General features: G+C 33.8%; 1 protein-coding gene across 1 annotated transcript in view; it reads right to left on the bottom strand.

The window, feature by feature from the left end:
• Nucleotides 1-23990, bottom strand: part of LOC105250067 — a 146333-nt gene that overhangs the window by 15349 nt on the left and 106994 nt on the right. The window contains exons 2-4 of the mRNA XM_025415122.1: nt 17329-17803; nt 11677-11910; nt 10707-11179 (exon numbers count right to left, since the gene is read on the bottom strand). Coding sequence (XP_025270907.1) covers nt 10707-11179; nt 11677-11910; nt 17329-17803 — 1182 coding nt within the window. The remainder of the gene's footprint in view (nt 1-10706; nt 11180-11676; nt 11911-17328; nt 17804-23990) is intronic.

The raw sequence follows: 23990 nt of genomic DNA, 5'->3' as shown, positions 1-23990 counted from the left end.
TTTTACTATTCGTCCGCGCCGGCGATAATTGTCAAGGATCACTTTATTTCAAATTGAAGTAGAATGGACGCAATGAAGCTTATCGAGGTCTAGGTCATTAGAATTGAATTATATTTCCACCATGATAAATTAAAAATTTTGTAATAGTAATTATTATTTACCGAGTAATTAACGAATTAAATAATTTCAATCTGTGGCTCAAGCAAATAAAAAAATTCTGCCCTCAAATATCGCGATCGATCAATTTTAAATTTCTGTATGAGTTGTGAGATAATACTTATATACATATACATATATAGAATAAATAAATAACTAAATAAATAACTAAATAAATATATATATATATATATATATATATATATATATAATTTTTTTCACTGAGACAAGAGTTATCATCATTGTATTTATCGGCAATAGCGTTTATTTTTATTGGCTTTTACTTTTTGAAAAATATATCGAAATCATATCAATAAAAGTAAACTTCAGCTTAAAAAAACTTGTAATAAACATTTTAAAAATAATATATAATATATAAGGTTCTATAGTTTGATATAAACAAATAAAAAATATATTAGTAATATAAAATTCAATTACTTTGATATATTTTTTGGTTTCGCGAAAAGCAAATTGAAGCTATATATGTATACGTTATAAGACTTTTATGAAGGACTTTGATGTATGTGAGTTATATATTTCTTAAATTATTGACGTATGTTTGCCTCGTCAAAAAAAATTTCTAGATGTACGATCTTGTTATCATTTCCCTCTAACTGCGTGTCAGTAGCATCTGCATCTGCAATCGATGAGCGACTCGAATTTTACGGTCGCATAGGACAAAATTTATACGCGTCCAAGAGATACTTTGTCCTTCGTAACGAGACGAAGAAAGAAGCGAGTCTTCAGTTTACGTCACGCATGGTCACAAGATATATCATGCATCATTTGTTACACGATTTCCTGTCGCACTTGTGCATCGTCGTAGAGACTTTGCCGTTTATCAAACGACAATCGTAAATATTACATGAATCGCAAAATATCTTCAGCATATTAAGAGGAAAAAAATTATACTTTAACAAGAATAATATCGAGAACTTTAAATAAATATTTTTGAAACAAGTTTCTGAATTAAAATACAACGTACTCGAAATTTAATGACATAATCTTGCTATCTGGTTACACTAATTGTTTAGCGTAATAATCTCTTGCGTGTGCAATAATTGCATTGTAATATCGCAAATGATAAAGCATAGAAATTAGATGTACATGTCGGCGGTGTAATAGATGTTCTCTGAATAATTCGCGTCATTTGTCCCAAATTGCCGCTAGCATATGATTTATCGGATAGCATTAATATTACAAGTGATGCGTGACGTTACGTATATGTTACCGTGATATAAATCTGGGCAGTGAATGATTACGCTATCGCGCCGCATGAATCGAGAAGTCCGTCTTCTACGTTGCGGAAAATCAAGGAGAATTACCAATCTTTCAGAGATAATACCGAGATACCATTTTCTTTTGCTGGATAAACCATTAAACACTCGTTATTATTGTTCGTTATTATCCCTGCTGCCAAGAACGTTCTTTTTGGAAAAAAGAGAAACGAAAATGTAATAAAAAACGAGGATCGTCCTGCACAACGGCCGGATATCGCCGACGTAATTTCGTCCGATCAATATGTCGCTGAATAGAACAAGAGACTGTTATTAAAGCTCCGGCGCTATTCTGTATAAGCGAGACGAATTGTATAGAAGAGAATACATACGTATATACTGAGCGTTAAGCGTAAGTCTGAATAAGCGCAATGTGCCATGAATTGGATATATTAAACAGAATATCCTCGATTTATGTATGCAAGTTAAACTTCGCAAACGCTATGGACGCAAAAATTCAATTCTTGTGTAACGACAGTCTATTATTATTTGATGACAGCAACATGACTGGCTGGGGAGTAAAGTTTGCCACTCACGATTAATGCTACCTGTTAACGCGCTTCAATTTATTCGTGCTCTGATGCGACGCAGCACGTCACGTAAATTTTTAAGGGCGGATATCGCGTGAAGTGCGCCATTATAAAATATCGGATCGACCTGATTATGAACCATCGTAGCTTGTCTAAAAAAAGAATCATTATTATCTTTTACAGGGAATATAAAAATGCGATAACGACAGTACAGTGAAATATACATATATAACGAGGAGAGTGGGGCATTAAACCGCGATAACGCGATCGCCATCAGTCCGGCTATAAATTATCCAAGAGGGCTGAGAACGCGGTTAAATCTGGAAACTCGTCCGCCGATCGGAAATCCGGTTGAGTGTTCTGTTGACCTGCTCTCGGTAGCAGTGCGCCGTTAACACACGCTTTTCGTTATCGCACTTCATGATTAATGACGCGTTTTATTAAACCGCGTCAAAAGGCGACGAGAAAGAGGTAAAAGTTCGTGACAACAATAAACTTTCGTGCGAGCTTGTACACTTGCCGGCCCTTAAACTATAAGATAGATCGATAATAGAGAAAGGTGTATAGATTTATAAGGATAATTCGGAGCAGATTTTACTCCAATAATTTTTATAAAGTCAGATTTTTATTACGATTAATTCGAATAAAGATTTATTTCGAGGCATTAGCTTCTCAATAATTACAGATCCGTATTATGAAAAATCGACTATAAATTTGTCAATGTTAGATGAATTGATTGTACTTTATCAAAATTTTTTTGTCTGGTCGGTCGTCATTTGTCAGGATTTGCGGATAAAAGAACATCCAACGCTGTAATATTCTTTGAAAAAGAAATTGGAACTCTTTGTTTCCGACAGTTTTCAGTTATAAGTTTTCATTTCAAAGAGTTCTGCTTCGTTTAGCGGAAGCGTACTGGTAATGCGGAGGAAATCGGGAAATGATCAAGGATGAAGGATTAAGAAGAAAAGCCGGTTAAACGGCTCGTGGAGAACGCTCTCCTTCTTTCTCCTCTCGATTGAATTAACTAGCTGTATTAACTATCGCAGTAATAAATCGGATGCACTCGACAAAGTACATATGTATTTATCGCACAGTGTTCATTATCGATTCTTAGAATGGGAAAATCCACGACACGCGATCGCGTAGGATCACGACCACAACGACAACCTAAAGGGGTGAAGTACTTTGCGCGCATAAGCAACTCGACACTAATACGATACGAGAGGGCATTAAACTGCGATAACGCGATTGCCATCAGTCCAACTATGAATTACTCGATAGAAGGCAGAGGGCAGGAAGGCGGTCGTACCTGGAAACCCGGATGTCCATAGCTATTTCGTCGGCATATTGCTCAGGGTTGGCTTCGCGTCGACGATTGTTGTGTTTGCAAAAGGAACTAAAAAGAACCTATTCCTCATTTTGTACATAAATGAGAAGAGATATGCAAGTATGATTTGCACGAATTTTAAGATTCTCAACATACATTTTAATTCTAATGAAAAAACTGACAAGTTTAGGCAGTGAAAAATGAAAGGTACCTGAAAAGCTAAAAATCGCCAAGTTTAAGCAGCAAAAAATTTCAAACAGAGAGAATTTTATTTTTACAGCAAAATTTTTTAATCTGGCATTCAAGCAATTTTTATATCTTTTTCTAGTAACTTACATGAATAAAGTGTATGACAAAGAGATTGTTGGAATATATCCTACACATACAAACGAAGGTATGTTTTATCCCTAAGCAACCCGCCATTTACTTTACGCAAAATATATGCTGTTACACGTCGATTTAAAGGCAGTCGTTGCACCTCGCGTTGAGCGGCTGTTTAATCCTCGTACCCGGCCCTGATACTGCCCTCGCATAACAACAACCTGTCGGGAATTATTCGGCGGCCGATTCGCGCACGCCAACCCTGCCGAAGAGAACCGAAATTTCTCTGGCGTGCAGCGCATCCGGCGATACGATGCGGTGATACGACCGGAGGGCATTAGCTAGGCAATCGGTTGGCGAAATTATTCATGCTGCGGCATGTTACGGGGCCGACAACGCCGACAACGTACCACGCCACGCGACGTACCCCCGAGTCGACGGCGAATTTCCTGACGAATTATACGATCTACGCCACGCGCGGGAACGAAGCAGGGGTCGTTGATCGGAAATTACCTTCGTGCCGAGGGATGGAGTCGGCTCGAGAATTAAGTTCCGGCCTTTTCCAGTTGTTCATTTCGTAAACCGCGTGTAAGACCGGAGAAAAGTTGGATTCCCTTGATCCCTCTCGCCTTCCTTCTAGTTCTAATTCTTTTATTCTAATAGATATACATCGTTCTCTTTGCACGTGATATGCAAATGTAGAATATTAGAGCGCGACGTGACGCTCGTTGCTTTAGGTACTTTATTTAGCGGACATTTTTAAATCATGTTGAAAAATAATTGGCTTTTTTTGCATGTACATATTAATGTCTGTAGATTATTACGTAAACGTGAGTTTCATTCAGAGTTGTTTTTAAGAATTTTAACGAGTATGGTTGGAAATAAAAAAAATTACTTTTTCACCGCATACATAGGTCTCTGTGAATAAAGAAGCAGAGAAAAAACTGTGAGATGAACATCGTTTATCCATTCCTTGGAAAGCGCAAATCATTCTTCTTCCTACACTTATTAGTATTCAGCGCATTACGGCTTTTTACGGTTTTTACCGGAGAAATTATTAGACCAATTAGAAACATACAGGCACAATCTGCAAAAATTGCAAGAACGTAAAGCTCTACCTTCTCTTTTAAACGTATTGCGATCGAACGAGTCGAGAGTTTTCATCACGAATTTTTGCAAAAATGCTCTCTTACGATTTTAATTTTTAGGGTCATTACGTCCGCAATGCATAGGAATTATAGCTTTTGTGTATAAAGGCTAATTTTTTACAGTAATATTTTATATAATTTATTCCTAGTATTTTCCTTGATGTATTACAAGTTTACTATGCAAAAAATTGGCTTTATCCGAAAGAAATCGTATGCAAAATAACGATTTAAATTTTATTGGAATCGATGTTCTTGTATCTCTCAAAGCTAGCTTTATTTTGCGTTTAAAAAACATGCATGTATAATATGTACATAATAATACATAGATATAAAAATACTTAAAATAAAAGTAAAAAATATAGATAACATAAAAAATAAATTTTACGAAAAAAAATATTGAACGTATAGCTATCCGGAAAATAATTATTTTCAAACTATTTTGATGCACTATCTTGATATAACGAGATATGTGTTACGACATATCACATACCGCTCACTTTACTTTCCCTTTTGTTTGCCACCTCGTTTCACAACGTCATCAAAAAAATCGATAGCAACTATAGTTTCATGTGTCTCGATGTCATAATATTTTGGCGAATTTAAACGAAATGTGAACTGTAAAATAAATTTTACGAAATGTGAACTGTAAAATAAATTTTAATACGTACAATCGTTCGATTCTATTTTCTCTTTGGAAATTTTCAATATTCCGCAAATAGTCCGCGATCATAAAGTATTATTTGAGCCTCTTTTGTGTTATAATACAAAGGATGATATAGAGAGAGATTAATTTTTCGAAATACAGAAATAATCTCTGCATATAAACAATAAAATTATTCATATTATATAAAAATATCCTATAAATTACAATGGAATAATTATGATTTGTTTTACATTAACAGCAAATAAAAGATAAATAAATAAAAAATAAAAATATAACTTCTTTCTAATCATGAATGATTAATCTCTCTAATTATGTTTTATATAACATATATAAAATAACTTAGTTATATTTTATGTATATATAATATATACATAAGGGGAATAATTTTGTACTGTTTTTTATATAACTTAAAAATATAATTATACAAAATACAATTGTATTTTCATCGTTTGGAAATAATTTTAGAACGAATATATATTTTCTGAGATAGTTTTCGAGGATACTTTTTCTCTCTCTTAACGAATAATCACACCGGACATACACGTCGTTTCAAAGTAAGAGAGATATCCTTCGGTCTGCGCATTGCGGTCAGTTGGCCATCGGTCGCATTGTATCCGGAGAATCGGAATTAACCCGCGATACCGGCGGCGCCAACCTAGCGTTCTCCACGCGCGAGGACACACGCCGAAACTGCCAAACAACATAGCTGCCTCACCACACCACCTCCCCTGTCCTTCGACGATGACGTCCCGCCCGGACAAATAGGTCAATAGGTGAGACGCATGGAACGTACGTCGAAGTGACCTAGTTCGTTGTAAGGCGAGAGCGGTCGTGCAACGGCCGCACGATCAATAGCGCATTCTTGACTTAGAAAACTTACAATGTCAGCGAAAGAAGGCGGTACCAAAGTGGGCGAGCGAGATCGTCTGCGGATTGAATGGGTTCGGCATTCATTCGCGGCGACAGCCGAGAAAGATGAATCTCTTCTTTTTCTTCACGAATCTGAAGCAGGCTCGAAAGCCATTTACTCAACGACGTCGGAGATTTCGACAAATTCCGCGATGGAAATCGCAATTTCTGATTATGCGACTCCTGCCATATAAGGGATGTTCCGATCTTAATTTTATTGGCAGATCCTTGGATTAATCTAGAATCAATTCTTTTGTAAGATATTGAATAGCTTTCATATTATGAGCGGATCTCGGAATAGAATCTAGTAATTGAGGAATTAGATATGCAGATGGTTCATAACATTCATCGTCTATCCACGTCGAGATTTACCGCCAATCTTGCCAACAATGGCTTTATCTTTATGACAGCCTTCATTCATTTCGATTATATTTGTTACAATGAAACCGAAGCTTTCTCATTAACTTCAATAATACACAAAGGGAAGTGAAACGCTTCGCCGATTCCTTTTGATAAACTACAGCGATATGTTTACAGTCGAAATATGTACAAGAGAAATAAAAGTAAAATAAGAATTTTGATTAAGTTCTAAAATCATATTGAAAAAAAAATTATGACAATGATTAAAGCCTTGCTAAAAAAACATAATGAGAATCTAATATTAAGAAAATAATAGAGTTAATAATAATGATAATGTTACACGGATTAGAATTGATTTGGATATCTATGGAGAGATACCAGATGTGCGGATAGCTTGTGAAGATTCAAATCGCTGCCATCCGTCTTGAGTTTAACTAACGCTCTGTCACAGGCACCCATATTCATATCAGGACGAGAATCCTGATTCAAGTCTCCGACCACTACGTGAACGGAATATTTCCCGCTCGAGTGCACAGTTCTGTAGCGACACAATAATGAGGATAAACAATCTACACCACGAAACATGGAAACTGCATAACAAGGTTCGTAATGCTTGATGTGACTGTTTATTGATTCGGCAAGCTCGCTTTACTCGTCATGATAATGTTAACTTGGCGAAGAGTAAATGGATCGAATGGTCCTTTATACCGAGGATTGTAATGATAGATGATTATTTGTTACTTTTACAAGTTTATTCTATTCATCCAAGTAAAATTATTTCGGTGAAATTTGCGTTATATGGTTAAATATCTTTGAAATGTATGAAATGAAAGATTAATGGAAAGATTAATGAAAGATTAAATTGTCTTATAAAACACTGCTTCTTCTTAATGTATATAGTATGGTATATATTTTGTCCGTATAAAATAAAAATAAAACATTTCATTATGAAACATTTCATCAATATCTATTTTGACTATTTAATAGACCAGGAATTAATAGAGCGGTTCGAAAACTTTGCGGTTTAAAATGGCGTGCTTTTAATTATCGCGTATCGATTTTTAATATTCTCGCGACATGCTATACACGAACGATATATTACAGCATTACCTCGTAATTTCGAAGCTAGGCTGGATACCGCCGCAAATACCAGTCCGCACAAAGCAAACGCGGCTGTAGTTGTTCACAAAGGATCACGTATATTCTAGGTCAGGGTCTCTCAATCTAGGTTGTATCACCGCCATTTGCCACTACCGTATATATCCGGAACGTGCGAAAACGCTCGACGATTCCGGAAAAATCTCTTCATCAACTTGCGACCCGCGATTCCTCGGTTGATCTCGGATTCTCGGGTTTGTAAAGTCATAGTAAATGGCCCATTAAGTCTTCGCCAGCAGTCACGTAAATGTTAATCATTCATTTGTGATTGCGAAATTATTCACGACGAAAGAACCGCATCGCGGGATGACCGAGGGATGACCTTGCTTTTTTATGCAATTCAGAAAAATTGATCGCAAAATGAGATGGAAAATCTTTCGCGCGATATCGTCGTAACTATATATCTACTGGTAAGCTTGCAAGACTGTGAACGAGGTATTCGCGGCTTACGATTATGAAATGCGCCGAGTGGAAAGTGCTTTTTTACGAGCTAAAGTACTACTTCATATTCTTCGCTTCGATCCCTGAGAGAACCGCTGTTCAGGCAGAATACACACGCAAGAGTGGTGCGTGGGAGTAAGGGTAGTGGTGGAAGAGTAATAACAACTATGCTGCAAAACTTGCCCGTCAAGCGCAATGAACAACGATGTGTTGTTAAACCGTGCTATTAATGTACTAAAGACGCGTGTTAGCGTATCATCCAGGCACATTTAACGGGATAAAATTGAATTTTTTCGTTAAAAGCTGGGATTTTTCGTCGCTTGCACAAATTTGTACGATATTTTCTAGTGTCTCGATTTAATCTCTGTAGAGAAAAAAAGAGAGAGAGAGAACTCTCCGAATTTTTAGTCATGAAATAAAAATAGTTTTTATCGTCTCTTTGGCAATGTACAATATTGACGTGTAAATAAGCTAACTGAAAAAACTGTACGAGTGACAAATGTAAAATGTCATATTATATTTACGTGTTCACTTTCTGAACAAAAACATGTCAATTGATATTTGATATAGAAAATATAATATTGCTCATATTATTGATGTGTTAAAGCAAATACAAAGTAAAATCACTTTCTGAAAATTATTAAAAAAATTAATTACAAGTTAAAAAGTGTTATTAAGTTATTTGTATTAATAAGAAATTATATTTTAACACAGCAACTCGAATTTTTTTCTTGAATTAGTGTGACAACGAAGAGGAGGGAAGTAACACGCGGAAATAATTCCATGGATTCGTCAACAGCGTCGTTTCTACAGTGAATAGCTCCTTCCAAATGCATGAGATTGAAATTGAAAATATGTAGATTTCACGTGCACCACGATATAGACACATTTGTGTAAAGTCTGCGACGCACTCGCGCAACTGGCTATCGATCAAATCGTCTGGAAATCGACCAACGCCGAAAGTAAATGAAGCATTATTCATTTTAAAGTTTTCTATGTTCACAGAAAGCGATTTTTCAAACACGGACGATCTATCCAGATGCCATTTTCAACATATGTTATACGTAAAATTATGTAGATTTATTTGAATTTGGCAGAAATTTCTTTGAGAGTCCGGTGCAATTTTACAAGAATTTTAATTAATGGCCTGCAAAAATTTCACCTAAATTATGACCGAGTTAAAATGACACAATTTTTTATCTCTTTGCCAGTCAAAATATGAAAGATTACAGTCAACCGCAGTTCTGTTACAAACGTTAATAAAAATTATTACTTTCCTAAAAGTCCGCACGATAAATGAAATTTATGAGGAGAGCGATTGATTGATCTAGTCATGTATTACGAGGTATTTCAAAACAAACTGGTTTGTTAGATCGTTTTAAATTACGAAACATTTTTTTCTCTATCGTGTCATTAAGTATTGTAAAAACATATCAAAAATACTGTCACACCTTGTAATCAATAACACTTTTTCTACATCGTACAATTTGTTATGCAAAATTTTGAAAAAAATTTAATATTTCTTAATGCGAGATGAAAAGATTAAGACACATTTATGTATACAAGCTTTCTTTTTATGCAAATTCGGGAATAAATAATCATATAAACTAAGAGATTTCCAACGTTATAATATATTCATGTTATCTGTTAATCATGATCGAGGTATAAATGTATAGGAATAAATTAATGGGAAACCTGAATAAGAAAATTAAGAGATATAAAAATTCTTTGCCCATTAGTCGATCATTTGCATGGCGAGCACAATTTGCATTCACCCATCATCGCCGAGCCATTCATCTTTATCAGCCGCTCGTTATAGCGCATATCAAGGCCAGTCAGCCATGTATTCGTCTTGGAGGAAAAAAGGAGTTTCGACCTTCGGAAAGTTTTTGCAATAGCTCTCACAAACGTAGGAATACAGATATATCTATCGTCAGCAAAATAATATTTACAAAAGCATTATTAGAGAAACAGAAAAATTTTATGCACGTACGTATGCATATACGTGTGCATAATTCATATGCTGATATGTCTTACAAAATCCTAATACGTCAACCTTGTATAAGCGCGTTCACATTCTCGCATGTGTTAATCCTTTCCTCGATTTCTTATATAAAATATTCACATTACAGTAAATATCGATAGCTAACAATAAATTAATTAAAAGCGAATAAATATTAATTATTCATCAAATACATACTCAATAACGCTAATTTTTTACGAGACGAATACCCACGCTTTAATTTATATAGTACGCTATATTTCATTTATAATTTATATATTATATAGTATTTATATAGTAACATAAAAGAAATTTAATGAGAAATTCTCTAGTGAGGCTCACATTTTTGTAGTCTGCATACATAGATATATATAAGAAAAGTGACGAATAAAGCAATACATGTTATTACTTACCAGGTGTCACACTTGGAAATGGTTGTCCCGGTAACGATGGTGGATGCTCGTCCTCGGGTGATCGTTCGGACGCGTATCCCTGATCCTGTGGCTCGCCACTTGTCAGTTTGCTCAGCTTCAGATCGACGCACTTGCCAAGCTGTTGGCGATGCTTGAGTAACTCGCAGTCAGGTTTGTGCACTATCTTCATCAGCAAGTCGTCATCGGTGGCGTTTACTATACACGGCTGCGAGGACGACGAATTCGATTCGAGGCTTCTACCGCTGCTGTTTCGAGCGTCTTGCTTACGTTTCGGCAGCGTGCCGACCAAGTCGAGGTCTGAATTATTACGATGACATCTATCCTCCAAGGTTACGCCACGACCGTACTTCCTGCCAGATTCGACGAGCACCGTGTCGACGCTGCGATTTCTCTTGACCGAATCAAAGTTTCCGTGACGGCACCGCACCAGATCGAGATCGCTTTGCTGATATCTGGAACCAACCGTAGATCACTCGCGATTGATTTTTCATCGGGAAAAGATTTACGAGTTCGTATTCGCCGAAAACCAAATCTATTTTGAGGCGAGAATCGACTTGAGAATCATTTTTCTGAACTTTAAAACGCGAGAAGAGAGTGCGCGCCACGTGAGCGAAAGATACGACAAGTTCGAAGTGAAAACTTTTCAACGATTCTCGCTTGACGCTAGAGAATGCGCGATCGATCGATCGATTCGCATAGATTGAAATTTGATGGGACGTTCTCGGAATTCTCCAAATTGCTCTGTCCGCGTCTCTCCTTGACAGTTTCACGATGAAATCTCGAAATCGCGTGTAAGTGAAGGACGATAACTTTCAGAATTTATTAAGCATAATTAATTTTAACAAGAAGAAGCTACATGTTTGATGTCTAAACCATACTGCATTTCATCTTCTTTATACCGTTGTAATATGAGACGATCGGTTTTTATGGTACTCTTATTATTACGTACCTCCAGGGATCGTTCTCATCGAAAGAGTCCTGCGATCGATGTTTAACGAGATCCAAAGTACCGGTCGGTTCGCTATCCGAGAAATGTACTCCTAACGAGCGTTTCTTGTGCGGCAACGTACCGCCAAAGTTTCCACCGATAGTATCGGACATGATATTATTGTTATCTCGCTGATCATCATCTAATACATCCTTGTCGTCCAGATGATTTGGCAGCGAGCCGCAGAATTTATATCTGTAAGAGAAAATAGGTAATTAAATTTAAAATAATTTATTTATAGGTCAAAAATAAGTTGCGAAAGAATTGTTGACAATGATTTATTTATATGTATGTATTGGCATAGATTCAAAGATTAAATTGTACAAGATTCATTCTGTGGAAAGAACTTTTTCGGAAATATTATTTGACGCGATTACACTTTTTGTTTGCGTAACTCGAGCCTGTTTATCTCTCCGTTAAAATTATAAACGAAGTTGGAAAGATGAAAGCGTCGAGGAGAAAACAAGTTTGCAACGTAGGCGACGACATTTCGAGTAATAAGCTACCGTCAGAAAGCGTCAAACTTTGTAGAAAAAATACATTACGGTAATTTACATAATCCGCGCTTTTTACATTATTTGACATTACTTCGTGTCACATCCTGGGCAGATTCGGGATGCGAATGATCATTTCGTGTAATTTTGTTAATTCTCGCGTATGCAACCAACTGCATAAAATGCTACGCGCGTGTAAATGCGACGGATTATGTCTGTTTAATCGGTGCGAATAGTAACGTTCGTAACGTCGACGCGAACAAAGATGAACGCACAAATAAAGTAGAAAAACTGTGTAAACGATATATGAGATGTTTTTGATGCAAAGGGGAAAATTCCGTCGCGACGGCACGTTTGCGTGCTATGTGATTGACGTGGCATTCGAACAAGGTGAAATCGAGCGTGTTGGAATTGAAATAATGCCACGCGGATGATGTTCGCAAGACATTCGCGCTATTTCCTATACGCATGAATTGCAAAAATAGATTCATATTTTCACTATAAGTACTGTAGACATAATTCTTTAGCTTCATTCATAAAAGAAACAATGATAGATTTTAAATTATTTCTATCTTAATATGATATATGTATAATAAAAGCAAATTTTTCAAATGACAAATAATAATTTTTTAAAGACACAAAATTTAAATTTAAAAAATTATTTTCTTATATATATTCTGTATATAATAAAAAATAAATATATATATTTTTTAGAAAACGCGAAACTTCTCATAATATGAGATCTTAAATTTTGGCTTGTTTAACTTATATACATGAATCCAAAGCTGTTTGTTTTCCTCAATATTAAAATATTACATCAAATATTATCTCAATAACAAATTAATATTATAAAATGAAAAAATTATATCAAAAAATCAATATATTACAATTTCGGATATAAGTTTTGTTTTCTTTCAGTTTTTGTACAAAAATAAAAATTAATAAAATATTTTTTTTTCTTAATTATTCTTCGTTGTTACGTCTCTATTGTTACGTCATTTTAAGATTCGTGAAAAATGAGTTGAAAAGCATGACATAATCGTCGTAATGTCATGGCACGTGGAAACTTTTTGTATTTATTCGACAATCGTGCTTGCGTGTGTCTCATAAAACATCCTATGTGACAACGCACGTACCAGAAACGGTATAAGAAACTTCACTAATAATTCGTACGTGACATCATCCGCCGAGTCCGCTTTCACGCCAGTGGATAGGCGAATGCCTGCCTGCTTGCCTGCCTGCGCAAATCTTCGTGGCATGCATAAGCGCACAAGCGCGCAGAGCATCTGACCTTTCACCGATCTCTCTACTTACTTTGACCCTTGCGTCGTGGATACCTCTCGGTATAAAGTCTAAAAATTTTATCCGGTTCCTGATCATGTAATCATATGATAATCTCACAATAGTTTTTGACAACTATAGACGCATATAATATGCGATATTAATGTAACGTATAATATTAAACAACGTGATCAGAAAAAAAACCTCACATATGTAAATAATATGAATTATATGTAAATTCACGACACTGTGATCTTTTCTTATTTTTTTTGTTACAATTTTTAATGAATGATAATGAATTAAAATTTCCAGCTTATTTATTAATATCATTATTTTAAGAACGAATAAATAATATAAAAGATTTTATAATAATTTTAAATTGTAATTGATTGAAATCGATTTTGATTACAACATGGTAGTAAAAAAGTATAAGTTTTTTTTATAAAGGAATAAATAGCTAACTTGTTACTAATAATGTAAAAGCGTTCTAATATTCCTAGGTTTATAAGTAAATGAACAGCAAACGGGACAATGATTTCATTTCTACACATTTTTGGCGCTGTCATTGCCAGGTTTAGACAACAGCACTTACGCAAATGAGATCAAGAAGCGCGCGGGACACCTTTTAATATATATCTCCGTTGCTCTTTTAACTCATGTATGTCCTTATCCCTTCCGGCTTCCCGTGTAAACGACGGTTTAATGGAACCCGCCCTAGTTCAACGACTGGCCGACCTTAGAGCTACTTTAAATTATCTCGCGGCCAGCAACTTGTTACTACCGGAAGCGTTGTTGCCCCATTGTATAAGGTTGCTCTTGCAGTTGCTGCGAAAGAGAACTATGCGCCCAGAAGATGCTAACGCGAGAGAACTTCTTGTTTTGTACGTCGCTGCAAGATGCAGAACTGCTTTCGCATCAGTAAAGTTGCCAGACACTTTTATTTTAATTTAAACGTGTTATTATTACTTTAAAAATACCATCCCCCATATTTAATTCAATCGTTGTCAGAAACGAAATTAAGTTTTAACACAATAATGTTTGGATAAAAATAATTAACAGATTTTAATTATTCATAATTAAATATACGCTTATCCATCTCAGCATATAATATAATATTATTTATTTTATAATATATACGAAATATAAATTATATGTATAATAAATTTTATGTATAACATAGTAATTTCGTATACTATTTTAAGCGTTAAGCCGAACGTAGTGTAAAAGATTAATTAAGATGCAGATAAGTGAAGCTATTAAATTAAATATCACGAGACTGAACGGAAAATAGTCGGAAATTTGGGAGAACTCATTAAAATTAAATCAACGAAGCATCTGTCCTTGACGGATTCACTAATAGTTTTTAAATGGTATATTGCGCGACCAAGCGGTTATAATAAGATGATCGTTTGGTCTTGGTTTCTCCTCACCCAGCCGGTTATTTATGATGGACATAATTACGAGATGCAAATAATTATTAAATTTAATAACAGAACGACGTGCACGCGGATCAACTCATTTTCTGTCGATTTATCACCGTCATTTATCACCGTTATCACAGCGCCGGACATAATTCACTTTTGAATTAACGATCTCGGTCATTGTTGGCTATGTGGCTTACCTCCAGTTAGCTGGTTAGGTAAACAGGAATAAAGAGATATTATCGGCATAGCATTATATTTTCGCGACAATCTTGTTACTGGTTAATCGTCTTATGCGAGTTAGCCCATCAGTACATAACATATTCGATTTCGTGTCGATATATGAAGGATTCCGGAGCCGGATTTCGCGCTTATCCCACCTCTCGAAAGCTGTCATACCGATGTCTCGTCTTCTCCCTAGATTTAATTAGCACGTGCTTCCAGAGAGCTTTATCACTTTGCAAGTAATTTCATATTCCATTCGCGATTAAGTATACCTACTCGCAGTTCACACGGTAATATCGTTTCTTAATCCTCGACGGAATAATCAGGAAGACAGAAATTCATCGATCGATTCGCAATCAATTTTAATCGATCTTGCACGAAAACTTTCCGCTATTCCAATTTTTTTTAATATAAATTTTTTATGCGCTTTACTTTGTTCAAGTTAGTGACCGTAATTAGATCGCGAGCGGTCTCTTAACGACTCTCTTGTGGGTATAAAAAAAACTATCTCGTGAATTTATGTATATAGTACTGTTATATAATCGATTAAACTACGTACAATGATATTTATAATCGCTAACAAAGCTAATTCGTGGAACAGTATCCTATTATCGCGTCTTTTGCAATGTTCAAGGATATTTTTCGAGTTATTTCTTAAAAATGTTTCATTTAATCTAAAAGATCTAGAAGGAGAAATCTAAAAGAGATTCATTTACAATTTATTCTTTCAATAAGAAATTATGAAAAAATTTGAAAATAATAAATTTTTTTATTAAAAAATAAAGTAAGTTGTACGTGTGTGCGTGATTGAAGGGGAAGAAAGAAAAGAGCACATTTATTATTGAATAACTTCTTCAAAGAAAGATGTGCGTGTAAAGTCGACCTTTTTCGACAGATATAAAGAGACTACGAGCAAAAAAAGGTTTAAGATGAAGAGACTTTTATCATCACGCGACGATCGTGGGTAAAAATCAGTTCACACCGATAGCGGCTGAAAATGAATTCTCCACTTTATACATTTGACGAGCATTATAAGAATGTGCACATAAATTAATCTAATACTCCGTGAAATAAAAAGAAAATTTATTTCTGCATTTTGTTACCTCTCTTTAATAATGTAATTGATTGTGCAAATGCTATTGCTAATAATGACAGAAAGATTTTTTATTAAAGATTAATATTATTTTTGCAAAAATTCTTGCACTAAATATATTAATATGATTTTTTAAATTATTTTATAGAATATCTTTTTTATTACACATTATTAAAAAATTTATATTTATTATTGTTTAATTAAAAAGATTAATGTAATATATTTAGATAGGATGCACATGTATTAGATAAGATGCACATGTAATCATAATAATCATATTAACAATAGTACAAGTAGCATAGTGAAAGTGGAATTATATAATAGTGTATACATTTCTATAAATTTTTGATTTGCATAAAGATGTTTATAATCCACAATAAATTTATGTCAAGCAGATTATCGGCGTGATGCTAACGGTGCTTTTTCCAAGGATTATATACTAAACGAGGAATCGATCGCGAATTGACCTTTCTCTCCGAATTGCAACATGATACTCTCGCCTGCAGCGTTTCGCTCGCTTTTCGTGTTGTTAAAAAATTAACAATATCTGTAAGACTACGTTACAAAGATCATTTAATCTTTTGGCATGAGAGAAGCCGCGATTGAAACATCTCCTTTTTTGTCTGTAATATTTTAATCCCATACTTTTGTAATCAATTATACCATATTGTGTTATACTAACTTTATATATATCTTCAATGTACTTTTGAATTTGGTATGCATACATAACTTTAAAATCTACAGTTCAATATCTCCTTTAAAGAAATTTACCGTAATAAAAAAAATATATTTATCTTTTTCTTTCGTAGATAAAAGTTGTATAATTAAATGTTAATATCAAATGCCATATAAATATCGTAAAAATTATTTGGCGAAAATAAACAAATAGTCAAAATATCATAAATATAAATACACGTATGAATATCAATTTCTCCATCTAATTAAAAATTTACTTTATATATATGTGAATATAGATCAAAGGAAATATAAATCAGATAAAATTAGTTTTAATAAAATAGAATATGTGTGTGTGTGCGTACGCGCATATATACACATACATGTATAATGTATATAAAAGTAACAATTTTTAATGACTAACCTTTCTCTTTGGGCGCTGGAACAGGGCACCAATATTTTTCCCATGCTGTTCAGCTTTCCTTTAGGCTCGCACAAATTTCCGGAAGACTGAGTGCGTCGGCCAGTGAGGCCCTTTCCGTTATGCCTGCTCAGATTCGAGCCCATTGTCGACTCCTCGGTCTCTTGCACTTGGTTCGCCTGTCGTTGATCGTCTTCGCGGCGGTTTACGGCATTTCCGGGTGTGTTTTCCTTATTCCGCCAGTCGAAATATTTGTCGAGCTGTTCCTTAGCATTGATTCTGTAGGATATAGGCTGCGTCGGTGGGGATGGTGCTGGCCGATTCCTCTTGCCGCCGGAAACGACCGGTTGCAATTGCGATCGACTGTAGCCGCGGCGACGATTGCTCGATTGCGGCAATTCACCGTTTACGGATATCCTCTGCACTTTCCAGCCCTCCTGATCGTTGCTGGTGGACGGTACAGTCACCACTTCTTCACCTGTAATCGAGAAGTGATATTGTTAAAGAGATACCAATGATTCGTTCCGAGAAATTGCATATCTTTCTTTTTGTACGCTCGCAGCTTCTAGCAAACGATCAGATCTACAAATTGCGATTTTAATTAACTGGCTGTTTTATTTTATTTTTATCTGTCGTGTATGTATCTTCATGCGGGTTTATTTGAGTTTCAAACGAACGTCGTTCTTCAAAGATAATATCGTGCATCCTAACGTGATTACAGCTCACACGTAACTTTTGCAGAATGTGTCATCAGAACACGTTTGATCCGCAAAGTCCCTATATAACTATGTTTCATTTTACATCTGCCTCATGGAACTTTCGTAATAAGTCAAAGTTAAAGAGCGCTATATATAAAATATGAAATAGAAACGCAAAAGCTTTTAATGCAGACTTGTGAAATCTTGATACAAACTTACTTCAAAGATTAATAAGCAAAATATACCAATATCCGGTAGTACAAATTTACTTAAAAGATCAATAAGCAAGACATCAGAATGCTTGCTTTTACAAGAAGATATATATTATACTTTAACGCTAACTAAATTAAAGCTTTCTTTTTTGTTGGTTCTAATTTTATAAAACGATAAAAGATAGATTAAACAAAACTGATCGAACTAAGTTTCTAACGTAACGTAAAGTGAAATATTTTATAGCGCATATAAAAATAAAATTTTAATTTTTGTGCTTAAGTTTTGAGGATGATATTTCGCATCGCCACTGCGCATCTACATGATTTTGCAATTCACATAGCTGTCTGCAAAGTGGCGAGTATGTTGTATATTTAGTAATAGTTGACTTAGGCAATCTTAACTTTCTGCATAATTTTATAGAATAATAGAAGTACTGTAATTAGTATATAAAGTATACAATTTAATTTAATTATGAAAAAGAAAAAGAAAAATGTACTTTTCGCCAAAAATTTTCAAATTTGTTTGAAATTCTTCAAAACAATATTTGTTTAAAATTCTATCCGGCGAGAGTAAAAAGTTTGTATAAATTTTTAATACGTGTGGATTATCACTTTCAATACGCTGATTATAAATAATTAACATAGTTTAATAATTAGTATTTAATTTTCTGGCTTTCGTAATGGTTGCAAAAAGCACGAGACGCATTCACTTTCACAATGAGCTTATTATTAATATTATGTCTAAACGGAATCCGATTCTTGCTGCCTATCCGAGGTCCCTAATAATAATCGTCGTACGCGAGGCTCGTTGCATAACTGTATTATTAATGCGGCCGGTATGCGTGCATCGCGCTCCTCCATGCATCCAACGAATGGATGCTGGATCGAAACGCGAAGCTTGAATCGCGGTCGCTTGTTGTGTCTACGAGTGGAAAGTTTTAATTCGACGAGGGAGAGAGGATCGACGGCAGCAGCCGACGCGTTCGTCGTGAAAGAACGAGAGCACCGATACTCGGCTGTACGCGAGTCCGATTAATTCACCGGTGAATTGTAAATTACGGCGACTCATTTAGGCAAAAGCAAAATTACTCTTCAGTTCGATGTGCATTGTAAATGTAATTTTTTAAATATGCAGATTGATTTTTTTATTCTAAAAGAATGATTCGAAAGAAAAATATTGAAAGAATTAAAATCGAATATTTCTATTACAATCAAAGATTCAAATAAAAAAGATTGTTTTTCTCTTTTATATTTTGATATGTTTAGGCAAAAACAAAGTTGCTCTTCAATTCGATGTGCATTGTAAAATGTAATTTTTTAAATATGTAGAATGATTTTTTCACTCTAAAGGAACGAGAAATTAAAAGGGAGAAATATTGGAAAAATAAAATTCAAGAATTCAATTATAGAAGACTTAAAAAAAAAGTGTTATTTTTCTCTTTCTTTTACATAGGTATATCTTGATGTGTATTTGTTATATTAATATATACAATAAATTATCTTTGATTTTAATACGAGATATATAGAATGTTCTTACAAGAGGTTATAATGATTCAAGGAAAGAGCCGGTCATTAACACATATAAGGAGGAAATGCCTGGGAGTCATACTTCGCATGCTTGTACTTGATTTCATGCGAGAAAGTATTACGTTAGCAATTCTGCGATAATCGGGACAATCAACTGTTAACGGTAATCTACTAGCTTACAGAGATTTGTAATTTCCGGTGAACATATTTATTAAAAAGAATTTATAAATCTCATTCAAGACGAGAGATTCATTTCTCGATTTATGAAAGAAATAATGTATTAAAATATAGAGTTTTGTTCAATTAATAATTATAAATATTCAACAAAAATATCTAAATTTCAAGAATATTGCTAACAACTTACTTTTTAAGATTTTTTCGAAAGATATTTATAGTCAAAATTCCATTATAAAAAAATATCTTCAGAAAACAATTTCTTTTATGAGAATAATCAGCTTGGGAAATATTTTTCTACGAGAGAAAAAAATTTCTAATCTGGTTTTACCTTTGTAAAGTCCGCGTCCTTTATCTTATCATCTTGTTCGCACAAGTGTATTTTCTTTGGATTATTCGTAACAGTTCCATGTATATATATATATATAACCCATTTTAGATAATGTTGCCACTGCTATTGGGTTAACCGATGGAATCGTCGTTTTATGGTGCAACTGAGAAAAATGGAAAGAAGTCGAAAATTAGTTATAATAAAGATGTTAGCTTCTACAAAAAGTTTTGTAAGAACTTAAAAGAAGGCGTAAAATTTACGTCTCTTGGAATACGAGAGAGTTGCCCTTTCGGGGACTTTTATAGGGTAAAAAAAGTTTCAAGTGAAAGGCGACGAAAGAAACGTACGATTAATTTAGCCTCATATATGTGGTCCTCAGTTGCACATCGTTTATCTCGCATGCAAGCCAGTGTGTAAAAAAATTTGTTCTCTACCATGCACGCGAAATCACCGTTGCACTGGTAATTGCATTTTACCAGTGCGTGACGCCTTTATAACGCGTGCGTTTATAATAACGTTCAGGAAAAAAAGACACGTAAAGACATGTAAAACAAAAAAAATTGTTCTGTTTTGATGAAAATATAGATGCAAACTGGCACGATGGTATCCAAGATAAAAAAAAATTCTTTAACACATTTCCATACAAAAAAAATAGCATTTCGTAGAAAAAATATTAGGAAAAGAACTATGTTACTTCTTTCAGAATAAGTAGATTTTAACAAAGAGAAGCTTTTAGTGAAAACTGCGTCCATTCTACGATACATGTTACACGATTTCTACCTATCGAACTATTTTGTATTAGTTGTAAAATGATAATATTGTTAATATTATTATTTAATATTAATATTATTATATATATTATATATATATATATATATATATATATATATGTAATATATTATGTAAAATATTATATAAATATATATAATATTATATATATTAATATTATTATTTATTGTAACATTCAAAGATATACAAAGCGATTGTCTAATCGTATTGACTGCTATTTGGATCTGATAAAGAAACAAATTTATGATACATTTTAAATTTTAATTAAATTTAATTCTTTTAAGAAATTTGTATGAATAATTTTAAACTCCTATCAATATTAAAAGATAATTTTATATAAAATATTTTTTTACATATGCACACATATAAATACACAAAAATTTTAATAATTATTTGTTGCAACATATATAAAATGTACATGAATAAAATGTATCTCTTAAAAACTTTAGAGTTATTTTCCAATCTCTAGATCTGCAATAACGAACTCAAGATGTTTTTTTATGTTTTGCTACTTTCCATCTATAATCGATATTCATCGAAATTAAAGAGAGATAATTACAAATGCTTTAATAGCAGATGTTTTTGTTTATTTCAGATAGAAACATTTTACCATTTATTTATAATCAACTGATTACTCTAACAGTACATTCGATTTAATCGATAGATTTATTCTAAAATCAGCCATTAGTTGATCGGTTTTAGATAGCTTGTGCCATCGACACACTAGCAATTATTCCTGTCTCTTCCGTTTACGCGGCTTCCGGTCGCGAATCCAAGAGGATAAGTAAACGCAGGAAATTGATAGAAACCGTATAGTCATCCTTGGAAAGATTATCGGCGTCAAGAGTCGATCGCTGATTCGAAATTTATTGCATCGAGATTTTTTTGTCGATAAAATATGTTGATGCGTGCTCGACTTGCGTGTTCAACAGCACGTAATTTCGCATGCTATATATAATGTAAGAAAAAAATAATTGATATAGCATCCAATATGGGCAAAAATATCAAAACTTATATCTAATACATTTAAAACATACATTTAAATAAGGAAATCGTTTAATGTAAAAAGAATTATCTCGATAAACGTAGTTTTAAAAGTAAAAGTGTAGATGCTAAATTTTTAATAAAATCTTTTTCTAAATTAAGTTGACCAATAAAGTTTGTTTGTTACTTTGCTGTAGAGAAAATTTAATTCAAGACTTAATTACCAGGATATTTAATGAAAGTTGGAAAGTTGCTACAAATGACTTTCTATCGAATCTTCACTTCAAAAGTTTATTCTTTAAATTTATCTAGGAATTAGTAACGTATACAAAAAAGAAAATGTCTTGTAATTTTGAAACAACTTTCCTAAACATCTCTCTTTAGTCACATGTCGATAAATTTCTAAAATGAAATTTGCAGTGGTCCTAATCTAAAATACATTTTCCCTAAGGTCAATGATAATTTACATCGAGGATATTATCGTATTTTCGTAGCGGCGTTTATTCGCAAATAAATCGAGCGTTATTTCGCTTGTAGAATATTTAGTACTGCTGTTACAATGTAAAGAGAGAGAGAGAGGGGGAGAAATATCCGCACTACGACATATATATACATATACAGAGCGCGAGTCTGGCATTATAATTACTCCGTAATTAGTTCCGAGAGAAGATTTCGCACTAGCGGAACTGAAATGCTCGATCCACCACGTCGTATAATTACCGTTATTTTCGTATCGACTGAAACCGCCGGTGAAAAACGATTCGAGACCGTTCGGGACGGAAGGAGATCGCGTATGTAAATAGTCGGAATAGTCGCCCGGAATCGTGCACTAATTCGCATTACGCCGAGTACGTGCTTACCAATCGCAAACGTAAAAACAGCTGCTGCAGCAACGAGTGTGTACTCGTGCGAAGCAAATCGGGGCTACATTGAAAAATTTATTTATATGCCAATTAACTTGCGTCTACCGCCGGATTTATTATTGTAAGATCAAGGTGGCCGCTTCGTGCGCGATGTTCTGAGTAATGAAACATCATTCGCAGGTCTTGGGAAATGTCAGGCCATTGTATTTATGCATGAAATATGTAAACGTTCAACAATTGCATAGTGTTGGACTGACGGGTTAGCAGGTCGACAAAGATCTACCCAGTAACTGCAAACAGAATCGCGTAGAATCGCATCTTGTAATGATATTAAAAAAAATGTGTGAGAAGTCGTAATAATAAAATATAAATTAAATTGGATCCAAAACAAATATATTTTCTAATAAGAAAATAGAAATACATAATTGCTGTAATTTCTAGAAGAATTCTCAAAAATCCTCTTTTGCATATTAAAGAATTCTCTTTTGCATATTAAAGACTTGATAAATTTAATATAAATTTTACCATTATTTTATATGATTTATTATTTCCGGAGATTCCTTTTTTTTCGATATTTTTTCAAATATATTATTATACGTTAACAAAATTGTACTTATTCACTGTAGATTATCAAGTAAAGGTTTCACGAGCAATAACAATTACATATATTCAATGTTATGTAAAAAAAGATAAGCGAAATGTTTCAAGGATGGAATACATTGAAACAAATTTAATTAGTATTCATAATAATCTTCACAAGCGTTTATCTATTTAGTAGTCTAAAATTATGATAATCAAGAGTTTCATAAATACAAAGGATTAAAGTCAAGTTTCAAATCGAAATTTGAACATTTACTGAATCTGCATTTATATACATAGAGGATTTTACTATTGAAGTATTCATAATTTAGTCTAGAAAGTTTTCGACTAAAGTATTCGACTCCAAAAATCCTAACAACTATTTTCATCAGCATTCGCGATGAGAAGAGATTAGATCTTTTAAATTTCGACATTTTTCTACGAGAAAATATATATAAAATTAGTTACTTTTTTAGTCATATATTCTACGCGATTTTTCCTACAATAC

Source organism: Camponotus floridanus, unplaced genomic scaffold, assembly GCF_003227725.1.
Source record: "Camponotus floridanus strain SB8 unplaced genomic scaffold, Cflo_v7.5 scaffold98, whole genome shotgun sequence".
NCBI classification, from domain to species: Eukaryota; Metazoa; Arthropoda; class Insecta; order Hymenoptera; family Formicidae; genus Camponotus; species Camponotus floridanus.
Note: the sequence above shows the minus strand (reverse complement) of the source record. Positions and strands in the feature narration are given on the sequence as shown.